This window comes from Ruditapes philippinarum, unplaced genomic scaffold (genome assembly GCF_026571515.1).
Source record: "Ruditapes philippinarum isolate M1 unplaced genomic scaffold, ASM2657151v2 ctg3910_1_1_1_1, whole genome shotgun sequence".
Lineage (NCBI taxonomy): Eukaryota > Metazoa > Mollusca > Bivalvia > Venerida > Veneridae > Ruditapes > Ruditapes philippinarum.
In genome coordinates, this window is record NW_026863945.1 from 38,793 (window position 1) to 52,233 (window position 13,441).

The 13,441-nt window shown below is 31.2% G+C and overlaps 1 protein-coding gene across 1 annotated transcript; it reads right to left on the minus strand.

Annotated features, from left to right (window-relative positions):
- Nucleotides 1–938: 938 nt before the first annotated feature.
- On the minus strand, nucleotides 939–3,162 carry LOC132723908 (uncharacterized). Its single transcript, XM_060708716.1, has 4 exons — nucleotides 3,060–3,162; nucleotides 2,649–2,816; nucleotides 2,223–2,382; nucleotides 939–1,801 (listed from the first exon to the last, which is right to left on the minus strand). The coding sequence occupies exons 1-4, from the start codon at nucleotides 3,060–3,062 to the stop codon at nucleotides 1,695–1,697; spliced, it is 438 nt and encodes a 145-aa protein (XP_060564699.1). The 5' UTR covers nucleotides 3,063–3,162; the 3' UTR covers nucleotides 939–1,694.
- Nucleotides 3,163–13,441: the final 10,279 nt, after the last annotated feature.

Genomic DNA, 13,441 nt, shown 5'->3' on the forward strand with positions numbered 1-13,441 from the left:
AGTAGGGTGAATACCTCGTTCCGTTCTATATTGGAAAAACAGACATTTAGTCAAAAATGGTCGATTATGATAAGTGGTGTATATCACTAGAACGTTTTCCGCTAATTGAAAAAAAAAAACCAAAAAAAACACCGTATAACAAAGGGTAAAGACTTGTTCGTTTCCTAAGATTATCCTAAAATGTCGAGATTTTATGTTTTGGCAAGTTTTTTTTCCAGATTGAAAAGGATGAGTAAGATGGAATGCCACCGGGTTTTGCGGACAAAAATGACCTACTTGAAAAAATTGAGAGCGGCTAATGCTTGTGAGAAAGATGAGTTGGCATTTATTCGTTACATAGGTCGGGTTTTTGTAATTAGTTAGGGAGTGGGGATTTTTTACCTGATAAAACTGGTAAATTATTTATCTTAATTTATTCAAACTGCGCGTACCTCTGTGCTATGTTTACGCTTTTAAATGTTTGTATGACATGAATTGTTTAGTTTCCCAGGTAATGAGTCTCGATTTAACGTGGCAAGTAGTATATTACACTGCAGCTATAACAAATGTGATTTTAATCAAGGAACTATAATAGACTCAAACAACATTGTTGACCATATACAGTTTTATTTCATGGTTTGTGTGGTATTTAAAGATTCATGTTGACATTATATATTATAAGAAAACAAAATAAATACAACATCATTTCAATAATTATCATTTATCGTGACCGCATATTCTTTGGTGGAAATAAGAAGCTAGGATGGCACTGAATTTCTATTATTCAACCAACACTTTTTTAAAGGTACCTTTAATTGACATGGTATGTTTATGAACATAAAGATACAAGGTTATGCAAATCAAGCTCATGGCGGAGCAACTATTTTACATCAAATAAAAAATTCTTAACTGTATTTTATTTAACGCAATCATGTTTCTAATTTATGATAGGAAGGGGATATTGTCTATCAAGCGTTTATATAATTTGACTTTTGTTAACACAAACCTAAATCTTTATATAATGCAAGCAAAAAATCTCTTCCTATGGACTTATCATGAGAATGAAACAAACATATCAATTAATGAAACATACATATCATTTAAAGCGCAATTATATATTAACCAACACGAAGTCACGAACTCAAGAAACATTAAGTAAAATATTAAAAGTCTCCGGGAAGAGAGCATTTATCGGTGGTAAGACACACAGCGGGAATAGAAATAGTTGTTTGATGTTTCCGTTCGATGTCTGTCATATCTGACCCAGTGTCCTCACATATTTAAAAATTAAAATCATTATCAGCAAATGGTTATAATTATTGACAAATTTTAGCTTAGTAATATTGGATTTTAAACTAAAATAGCATGTCTTTGAATTCAAAGATAAATCAATTTAGCTTTCCAAGATGTTGGCTCTTGATCCTAAAATTGATCCTTATTTGATCAAATTCTTTTGTATTATATCTTGTCCAATGTATCATAAAACATCTTCGTCATTTGCAAATCAGGATTTCAGAAAATAAGGATAGCATTATAAAGTTAATGTTACTTTTATAAAGCAATGCCAATTAAATCTCGATATCTGGTCCCTGTCCAGGTTTAATATAAAAAGACATATTACTACGGAAGAAAATGTTCTAAACACAATTTCCAACTAGTATTTTACCGGTATAAGCAATGATTTCGCGCATGCATCAATCGGGCATTTTAAAGCTTTATTTCTTGTCAGAGGTTTTTCTCTTGAGACATTGGGTATCCTTACAGTCCCTTATAAGATGAGGTCCAACGTCACAAAATTCATCTAGGCTAATCATCCCGTCACCTGCAAATTAAATTATTTTGTAACAGTACGACATATACCTTTTTGATACAGGGACGAAACTTTCTCGCATATTATATAATCATACACATTTTCATGATAATTTTAAATTAACATTTTATGCTTACATAATACAGGGACGTGAAAATCTCGATATTAAGTTATAAACGTTCAAACATTTTCATGCAACATTGGTCACGATATGCATAATGGTACATAGATAAAATATGTTTTGCCTGAAATAACTGCCAGATGATTATCAACATTTATTGATAATAATTTAAAACATGTTGTTTATTTTTAAATCAACCGTTTATTATTTCCAAGTGTTAAGGATTGCAGAAAAACGTTTTAATACCTGAAGAAAACATTATAAAAGTTGCCTATGCTTAATATTTTATAAAGAAATAAGTAGGTTACTTACTATCACTAAAGTCCATTATTGCAAAAAGATCATTTGTTTCTTCTCCTACTCCAAATATGGATTCAAGTTCCGCTGGCCTGATCAATCCATCACTATCCGTGTCATAGGTTTCAAACTTGCATTGACCCTCTTCAGGTAAAATGCTTAATTGAGTTCTAATCTGAAAATTCAAATTAACTATTGATTAGGCTTTACAAAGTATTATAATATTATTATCAGTTTTAGACTTATTTAGAAATAATGTTTTTCTCTTTTTGTTTTCTTTTTAAAAAAGCGGTTTTTGTTATAAATATGTATTTAATGATTGACTTATCAATCAAATGACTAACAGAAGGTTAGTCTTTAAAGTTCATTCATGTAAATTGCTGTACTGTTATAAAGGTAGACTATCAATGAAAATAATTATTTGTATGTAGTGCATTAAACCCTTTGGAAAAACCCTGTTTCCACCATGTCCTTATAATCTATAAATCTTCGCACTCTTTTACATCGATAGCCACAGTCATCATCCGTGTCTGTTGATGGTTGTGGCATCTTGTTGCAACAGTTTCCAAGACACACAATGACGGCAAACAAAGGAATAAGTTTCAAATCCTGTGCAAAGTAGTTTAAAATATTTATTATGATGCATGTTAACATTTTACGAACAATACTATATTTTTTTTTCTTATTTTGTTTGCTTTTAACAGTGCATAGATATAGTGTATCATCTTTTCATTTATGAAACACATATGCATTAAGTGACATTTATGCCAAACAACTATATTTTATTTTAACTCAATATTGAGAAAAATATGCCGAGTATTGGAACATAAAAAAGTAAAATTAAACACTTACCATTATGTCTCTTCAGCACTCTTTATGTCTCGAGATTTCAAAATGCTACCTTGAAGACAGCGTGATCGAAATTGTGACGGAATGTAAACGGCTTGGTCCTTTTATCAAATATTAAGAGGAAGAAGGAAACTCTTTAAAAAAATATCACTTGGCTTTGCTGAACAACGTTCAGGGACCAATAGATCTTTGTTATTTTGTAAAACATTGCCGTAATATTTTCCTTGTGCAATATGTTTATTCCAAAGTTTTTTTTCAATGATCACTTATTTGTTTCCATCATGTATACTCGATTACAGTAGTTCGGAACGATTTCAATTATGTTGACATTTAAATTTACGTTTCTTCGAACTTTAAGTTTGATAAACAATTTATATTGAAAAATCATAGTAATTCGGTCTAATCAGAACATTAATGTGCATTGGTACATACATTTTACAAACAAAAATCAGTCAAGTAAAAAAATATATATTTATTAGCTTCTTCTTTTGCAATAATTATCGCATTTTTTATTTGGTTATGGAAGTTTAACGGAGGGTAAACCTTTGAGTACAAGAGTTAAAAGTCTTTAAATAGTTTCATTTTTTGTTTTAAAACAATTTTTCTAATCCATAACATTCACAGTGCAATACAAATGAAATATTATCTGTACCACATATCTCATACATTATCCATATTTGTCTGTCAATGGGAGAAATTTTTGTTTAGTCGTTTAATATGTAATTTATTTTATAACGTTAATTATCCTACATTTTTATATCAAATAATAATGAGAGATCTTGCTAAAAAGATAAAATTGATCGGGAAGATTTACTTTCAAAATAATTACTACTGTTGGTATTATGAAAAAGGTGATTTCAGGAGATTGTTTCATTGCCATTATCTTGGATTTTATATTTCGGCCGAAGGCCGTCTGATTTAACCTTGACTTCCGCTAAAAGTAGCAGTAAAGAAAGGAATATAGGCATAATTTCCATTTGTCATTTTAACACTAAAAGCCGATAGATACTTTAGAAGAGCTTGCGTTGTAGGTAGAGGTCTGTTCGATTGCGCGATGGCAAGAAGTGTTGGAAAAATCTATAACTCAGAAAAAACACAATATGAATATTTTCTAGATGTTTCTAACAGCTTTTCAATAAATTTATCAAATCAAATATGACAGATCGGCATTGTGATACTTTTGTGTTCGATTGGGTTTCTCTTTTAAGCTATTCTAGTCATTATATTCTCTTCTTGAACTGGTCAATTCTCCGTGTATTAGTATACAGTATCTACTTAATCTTGTTTTATTATCAATTCCTATTCAAGTCAAATTCCATTTTGATTAAAATCAAATAATGTAATTAATAGTGTTTAAATCTAAGATAACAATTAATGGGGGAAAACATTGCGGGTTAAAATTGACTGAAATTAAACTATTGAGGACAAATAAAATGTTGTTTGCAGTAAGCATGGTTAGTAGTAGCTTATCTTATGCAAGTTATCATGTTTAACTTCGGCCGAGAATCTTTTTAAAGATACTTCTTGTTTATATTAATATTTGATCACTTGAACTAGCAGAGTCATTTTAATTTTTCTATAGCGAAATTCTTCAGCCAAGGACCTGCAACGGTTGATGAATTCACATCATCAAATTAATCAGTATTGATTCTAAGAAATGAAGTTGTATGCGAGAGAAGTGGACTATACATTTCAGGGTTGATGGCCAAAATATGATGGATAAGTTACATTTAATTTGATCATGTACATTGATTTTAAGAAAGTCAAAGCTTCTACGACATGTTATTGAAACAAATGCTTTTATTGTAATGCATAAATGACGTTTTACCATGACACGAAGTCATCTTACAGATATATGTTCTTTTGCATTCTTCAAGTAGAATCAATACATTTGTTTTGTAAGGTTTAAGATCATGATTTTGAAAAGCAAAATCCCGACATGTTCTTAATTCATAAATAGAGAATAGCATGCTAATTTTGATATCAGATTTATCAGACGATGCTGATATGGGCTAAAAAGGGGCAAAGCTTGTCAAAATTTCAAAATAATCTACCATAAGATATTGCAATTTATTAGGAAGGGGCATTTTTGTTCATGGAATAATTCTTGAAAAACAAATTTCTCCGTCCCTAAAATTTAGAATCTTTTGAAATTGGCGTCTAGTCAGGTTACAATGTAAGTCAAAAATATTCAACAGTTTGGCCATATGTCTGACTTTATGGAAAGAATGATGAACATGTCTATAGATATTGACGCCAGGGTTAACATGACACTCATTTAAATTGTTAAATTGCTGAATACTATTCAATAAAAAATATTTAAATTTGGAGGGACAGTATAAGGTTTTCTGTATAACGCAAGTTCTTATTTCTTTACAAGTCTGTATTGTTTTTTCGTAACCAATACCAAAGTACTGTTCATTTGAAGATGAACGGGAAAAAGCAGGTTAAAATTCAGATAGATTTGCATTCGATCTTTTCATTTTGCAGTAGTAATGTTTGTTGTGTATTTTACTGTCTTTTCTTGTGAGATAGGTTTGCATTCGACCCAAAAGCTCCAAGTGATGTAAAAACAAGGCATTTTACTCCTTAACGATGGATAAAATTGCAACTTATATGAAAGAAAGGGAGGACTACACTGGTCACATAGAGAGCGTTTCAAGATGGTCCGTCTCACCTACATATTAAAAAATTCAGTTATTGTTTATTCTTAAAACATTCAAACACATTCTTTACTTATTCTACATCTATCAAATCACTGACAATATACATTACGAGTTTGATTTACGTGTGATCCATACCATTTTCGTGACCACTTGCTCTCTCCTGGTATTTTGTGTAAGTGTACGATCTATCATGAGAATTTCAATCGTATGGGCATATATGCTGCTGCTCAAACTTGTAGCTGTCATATTAAATAAGTATATACGTAATCATTATGTGCATCTGCTCTGACATGGACAGAGGTTATCGGTTTAAGCGAAAGTGATGGCACTAGTACTGGTAAACATATTTTATGATTATGCCTACTTGTATATGCACGAAGGTCATACAGCAATGAAAGTATTTATCAAATAGAATTTGACTTCAAACTCTTCAACGTAGAGATCATATTTTATTCACGTTTCATCTACATTGTGTCATTAAAAGTTGATAACTATGTTAATATGAATAATCAATCAAATATAATAACTGAGAAAAATTGAAATAAAATTATGCTTTTTATGAGACGACACTATTGACGTCAATATGGGCTTTGCTGTTTTAAAATGGACGTAATTTAACGGGTAAGGAAATATTTTGTCACTATAATCATATTATTAATCTTTTTTAAAAATGCCTTATAAAGTACAGAAATCTCTTTTTATTGATATCTTTTTAATTAATACACAGAGTCAAATAAAGTGCATCCATTTTTATCGGTGTAAGGTCAATTTAAGAAAGACAAACATTTATTAAAGGTCATCAAATAAAAACTATAACCCTTTTTTTTGGAATGTCATGTGTTTAATGTATTTTTCACCATTGACACATATGTTCAATCTTTGAAAAATGAGAGTATATCTTTTAATCTTTCTGTTTACACACCAAACGTTTATTCGACCGATATATAATAATCATATGAAAATGTACTAATGTATGTGTATTTTTCACATGGTGGTGAGACCCGTCAAAAAATAATTTTCCTACAACACCAACCTATACTGTTTTATGTTATTTAAAACATTAGGAAATACTTATCATATCTATCACCTGACTTGGCCACTTTATAAAACTGTTCATGCATGCTTATTTTCCTTAAGCACTTTTTTCCTTTTTTCTGATTCCCATAAATGTCAATTTTCCTACTTCTTCAACAGCAGATGCTATAAATGATGCTGAAAACATTTTCCTTAACAATATTAAACACTAAATATAAGGAAGTACTTGAAAATTGTATAACATAACTTGTGGTTAACACAGCACGGACTTCCTTTTTTATTAGATGAATTTAAACATCTTTTTACAAAGTTTAATTTGTAAAAGGCAAGGTAAAACCTTTGACAAATTCCGGTGAACAACAATGTTCATAACATTCGGATTGGAAGTTTTGTTTTTAAATATAATAGAAAAATAGATGGGGATTAAAACAAAACTACTCCGAATATACAAGCATAATTCAATTGAAAACTAAACATCATATTCTATCATTCAGATGCAGTACTGATGATATTCAATTTTAGCAATTTTCGTTTCTTTAATGCTAAGTCAGAACTTCAATTTTATTCTTGACTAGCTTAACACTTAGGAAGCAAAATTTTATCTTTTGTATCGTTTATTTATTTATCTATTTATTTGTTTGGTACTTATAAAATGCACCTTCACAAAGTTACATTATTTATGCGTAAGTTTCGTTTAAAAGATTGCTTAAGTTTAATTTCGTTTATGTCCACATAATTATGATATCATGAGTTTTAGGCAGATGTTAGTTACTAAAATTATATAATTATAGTTAATTCCCTTTTTTCAAATATACCGGTAACATAAAACTTGAAGGCATAAATGTTTTCGAAATTCTGCACGTCTTTATTGACTATTGTGAAATTTATCAATTTTTATAATACAAGAATCCTTTAAACTAAAGAACAGTCTTGTTTCTTAAGCACACTTTTAAACAATTGTTCAGTATCCTGCTTTTGACAGGCTAAAATGAGTTTACTCTCTAAACCGTGAGTAAATCAATTATTTTCTATTCTCAAATACTTCTAAACAACAACAAGAAACATTATAGGTTTAGGTCGTTGTATTTGACAGAATTATTACATTTCAAGAACAATAATTTCTCTAGTCTATTGTAAAAACATCTGCTGGAATGAGGGCTGTCTCGAATTTCGGCGTAGTCATGATGTCATCTGAAACTAAGAAAAGACTGTAAAAATAAAAGAAACATAAATAGGGTGGGTGGGGCGGGAAATGTACATCATTTTTCGAAATGTATTCTATCAAATACAACGCTTTTTACACATGTACTCCTTATATACATGTAAGCACGTGAAAATGTAAAAATTAAGGAAAACAGAGTAAATCAAAAATTAACGTAAAATCATAAAATAGGGTAACAGGGTATTGTTCGGAAAATAATTTCATTTACTCTCTAAACCGTGAGTAAATCAATTATTTTCTATTCTCAAAACTTCTAAACAACAACAAGAAACATTAAAGGTTTAGGTCGTTGTATTTGACAGAATTATGGAGCAAAAACAAAGAAAGAAAAAGAAATAAATTGTAAAAATACAGCTCCATTAAGAAAACACAATTAAAGAAAATCACCAATACATTACCACCATTAAATTTTTGAAGATTTTCAAAAAATTTATAACTAAATGAATCTAAGACCAACAAATGAAAAAACAGAATAAACTATACTCGCCTTAATGAAAATTCTTTGTCTTAACTTTAATCACCTTGACCAGATCCAAAATCATCCACCAAATCAATCATCATGGCTTTAACAGCAGTCATCTTGACTAGATTCAGTCATCTTGGCCATACACCAGTCATCCTAACCAAAAATTCAGCAATCCTGCTCCTATTACAACGGTCATCTGTGAACCAAACAAAAACATTCAGCATCCTGGCCTATACAACGGTCATCCTGACCAAATTTAGCCATCCTGGCCTATACAACGGTCATCCTGACCAAATTAGCCATCCTGGCCTATACAACGTCATCCTGACCAATTTTAGCCATCCTGGCCTATACACGGTCATCCTGACCAAAAGTCTACAAAATATTTTAGTCATTGTGACTGCCATTTAGATAATGCTGGCCTCTGCATGTAACACAGTGACTTAACTTCCCTGGCCTTAATATGTGTTTTTTAGACTTTTGTTGATTTCATATCATCAGTTTTCTAGATAATTAACAAGACATTGAAACGTAATATAAATACATCTGAATATTTTTAATTGCAAATATCTCTTAAAAAAATATTAAAGATATGTAATTGCTTAAGTTCTAGACCTTTTGTATTGTACGTAATAAAAACTAAAATCAGAAATAATAAGATTGATAACTGTTATCATGTAATCAAATTCTAAAGTAAAGAGTCTGGTTCGAACCCTAACTACTATGTCTGCAAGATTGCATGATTATTACATATAGTAAACCTTTTTATCCAAAATAAAAAGGGATGTAATAATTTGTGTATCAAACAAACTTAAAAAAATTGAAAACTATTTAATAAATTTGCATTATGAATGTTTTAAATCAAATTCAATACAATCCTGTATTATAAATCTAAAATTCAAAGACACTGATAATCTGTTTTTCCAATGAATCTTTCACATAACCATCTTTAGCAGTCCACACTTTTCCATCTACATGTCTTTTGCCAAAAAGTCTATCACTTGTGTAATTATTAGCACTAATTGTAGCTCCACCCGACCCGAAAAAAGAATGTAATCCAAATTTACTTGCATCATATCCTAATTTTTTTAAGCTTTATTTTTAAAAAGATTCATAAAATAGAAGTAATATGACACATGTTTATTGAGGGAAATCAAATTTGAATGGAGTATTATTCCCACAAAAATGTACAGGTTTCGAAAATAAATCTGATGAAGTACAGTCTATATTTGCTGTCAATAAATAAACGTTCTAACAAATTAACAGGGCACATAGCCGTTTTCAGTCCTGCCAATTACGACTGAGTTTCCATCTCTTTAACACATCTGTCTTCGATTTCTTAACAAATATTTCAAATAAGCATCAAAATTTTTTAGATCCATTCTAGTGAGAGACAAGATTTCATTTATTCTGAAAAACTGCATAAGACAATATGAAAATAGTTACATCTCTTAAATCAGCTAGGGAACTGCTCTCAGAAGACAAAAAACCTCAACAAACTTTTTTCAACATAACAGAAGTCACAGGCTCTTTTTTTATTAAACTGGTTTAGGCTGTACGGCGAATACAACCAGATAAACAAAGCTTCAGCCGGAATCAGTAATGGATTTAATTTCATTCGAAAATATGCGCCCCAATTAACGGAATAAAAAATTGAATTTAGCTAGTAGATTTCCCAACATTACGAATCCTGAGTAACTGTAACTAAATAAAGAGCAAACCGTTTCTGGAAAAGCAGGTAAACTTCTAAGATTAAATGATTTACACCATGGAGGCAATTTTTTTTAAAAACAGTAATTGATAATTACGAACAGTAGAGTTCTCTCTAGCAGCTATTAATGTGTCCTTCACATCTGAGAACAGTTCCACCGGTCGATCGAAATGTACTGACAAACAGGGAAATTTTTCACTCCATCTCTTCGAATTGAATAAGCCTGATAGAATAAAAACAATCAAAAAGATCAAATAAAACAAATAATAATATATGTGTATAATATATAGCATTGTATATATTTAATTAGCATGCAACAACATATACATCAAATCAATGTTGTAATTTCAATCACAGTGTAATCTTACAAACAATAACTTTAACTTGTAAAATGATCTGTACCAAAAATAGATTCAGAATTACTGTCCTTGAACATATATATCCTTTGCCACAATTAAACACAAGCATTCGTAATATGTACTTATTAAAAAGATGCTTTTTTCCCGTTATCATAGGAAAAAACGGACTAGACGGCCAATATGGAGGCGGCTAATGTACCCCTTGCTTTACAGGCTGCTAAATAATTTAAGAACTTTTTGGGATAAGAAAAACAGGCGGTACAAGCCAATTGTTACAACCAGACCAAGATACAAGAAAACGCATCTACAGCCTCTGTATCAGGCGTCCAAAATAATGAATTATATCTAGCCAGTTTATGATTATGAAAAATAGCAAACCTATCAACATCATGAGGACCATATAAAGAATTGATGTATTTGAAAAAATTTTAAGTGAAACACCATAATCATCATAATCAAATCATGCGACTTTAAACTATATCTCGTCTTATTCAGCGACCCTGTTAATCAAATAACATTTAAAGATATCCCATTTTCGGCACATGACGTAAATATTTTAAATGCGAAATTATGCAACATTAAATCTATGCGCCTTTTTTTCTATTAATACTTACGAAACAGTTTCTTACTATCTGTATGCCATTGAACTGTTTAACCTTTTAATTTTGAAATAAAACTATCAAAACATTCAAAATTGAATCGCTAACAGTTCCCTATACGTCGAACTCTGACAACGTCATAATCTGACCATACTTTATGTGCCACAGAACCATCATAGTCAATATATGCAGCACCAGCAACCGCTGACGCATCAGAATATATGACACTTCCGTACATAATCTTTAAACAAAGATTTTGAAAAAGAAGAACTTAATATCTTTCTCCAGAATTCAAGAAATGATTTGCAAGTTGAAATGTCAAACAATGTATCCCAGCTTTTTCTAACTTTCAATTAAACGATAAAAGCACTTTGTTTGTAAAAGACAAACATTGCCTAACACAGGTGACATTGAAATTATCTTCCCTGCAAGTCGGGCCAATTTTCTTGCTGATGAAATTGGTAAAGATTGAACAATGTCTTCCAAACATTTACGGGTATTGTCAATACGTCTTTGAGGAATTTGATCACACCGTTATTCCAAATCCCATACAAAGCCAGCCACTTCTAAACACTGGAGTTAGGGACAAATACTGATTTATGCCTTATTTACAACAAAACCTGCTTTCTTAAGGGTATCTAAAATAAGATTAGAATCTTGGGAGCGTTAAATCATAAGTACTATAAACGCAACACCCCATCATCAAGAAAAATTATGAAAATTTTCAATCCGCGCGATCTCCAATATTTTACCAAAGGTCCTTAAAAGTTTTAGTAAGATTCTAGGAGCCGATTTAATACCAAAAAGCTAAAAACTGAAAAAAAACATAGTATTTAGTAGAATCACCATATTTCCAAGAAAAACCTAGAAAAGTAATGTTGATCTTCGTGAAAATCGAGATATGGTGATAGCCACTTGTAAGATCAACTTAATCATAAAAACCCACCATTGACAACAAACTCTTTAGCTATTTTATAATCTTTTCAAATTTGTTTTTTCAATTTGATAAAATCATTAAGTACACTTAACATCTAGAATAAGTTCTCTTTCCCCGAAGACTGAAATAGCAAAACGGACAGCGGGTTAACATTATGTGGAATATACGGAACTTCGTAAAGCACAGTTTTTTAACAATAAATCATTAATAGCTGATTCAACAAATCCGAATGATCTAATAGCTGACTTGTTATTTTTCATAATATAAAGTCGGAGGTTTAACTAAAAATGGTATAACATAAACCATGTTCAATAACAGACAATATATCTCTATCTGCTTGAATAATATCAGTCCAATATTGCAGACAACTGTTTAATCTTCCTTTAACAGATAAGTCAGAATTGAGCAAGAGTTTCAAAAATATGATTTGCAATAAAAGAATGATAATAATGCTAGAGAAAAAAGTCACTATTAGCAAAAGTCCAATACTTATCATCAGAATCACTTTCTATTTGCTGATTGCTGTTGTTGCATGCCTGAGTCCACACTGAATTGTTGGTTGTTGTGTTGCTGCTGCGGGCTGAACTGACAAGAGGGTGTGGCGACTGGTCCAATGCTCCACGACCACGAGATCCCGGTTCTAGATGTTGCAACTCCGTATTCGTGGCACAACCTGATGCCGAAGTGTCCAACTTCTCCACATTTATAGCATACGACCTCCCCAACTGCACGAAGCGCCGCCCCATGGGTCCTTTTCGAATAGGGGGTGGTTTTTCCCTATAACTGCGAAAAGAAGACTGCCCAGAAGGGCTGAAATATCAGAAGACACGCTTTTTTACGTTTCAATCTTATTGATAGCTCTTTCCTCTGCTTTCTAAATACGCCTATCATCATCCGAATCAGAAGCAAAGTCACACAACTCGTACTCATTAACTGTACCCCACCCAGCTGAGGAACTATCAAGCAAATACGAATAATCTTATTTCTATGTTCTAATTCTTTCTTTTAGCTTCCTTCAAAACTTGCTTAGCTTTGAAGCATCTCTTTTTATACTAACTGCTCTATCACAAATGTCTAACAGCTCTAAGTTTCACAGTTAAAATCAAATTGCTTCTTATTTCCAGCACTCGAGAAAGAAATTAAATTGTTAAGTCTGACCTTTTTTCTTGAAGTTTCAAAGCTGTCCACTCTACTTCTGCTTTCAAATCGTGTTTTCATTCTGAAAAAACTTTCTGGTCGAAAAATTTCTTGCATTTCTCCAATAAGAGCCCTCTTTAAATCTGAACTGCTTTCTTCTGTCATTTTTCGAAATGTATTCTATCAAATACAGACCTCGAGTGACGCTTTTACACATGTACTCCCTTATATACAGTACACGCACGTGAAAATC

What these genes read in the sequence shown, in the direction of transcription:
- LOC132723908 (XM_060708716.1), bottom strand. An exon ending in AAACAGGGTTTTTCCAAAGG is followed by an intron (nt 2,383 to 2,648) that starts GTTTAATGCACT and finishes TTGAATTTTCAG; the next exon opens with ATTAGAACTCAATTAAGCAT. An exon ending in AATAATGGACTTTAGTGATA is followed by an intron (nt 1,802 to 2,222) that starts GTAAGTAACCTA and finishes TTTAATTTGCAG; the next exon opens with GTGACGGGATGATTAGCCTA.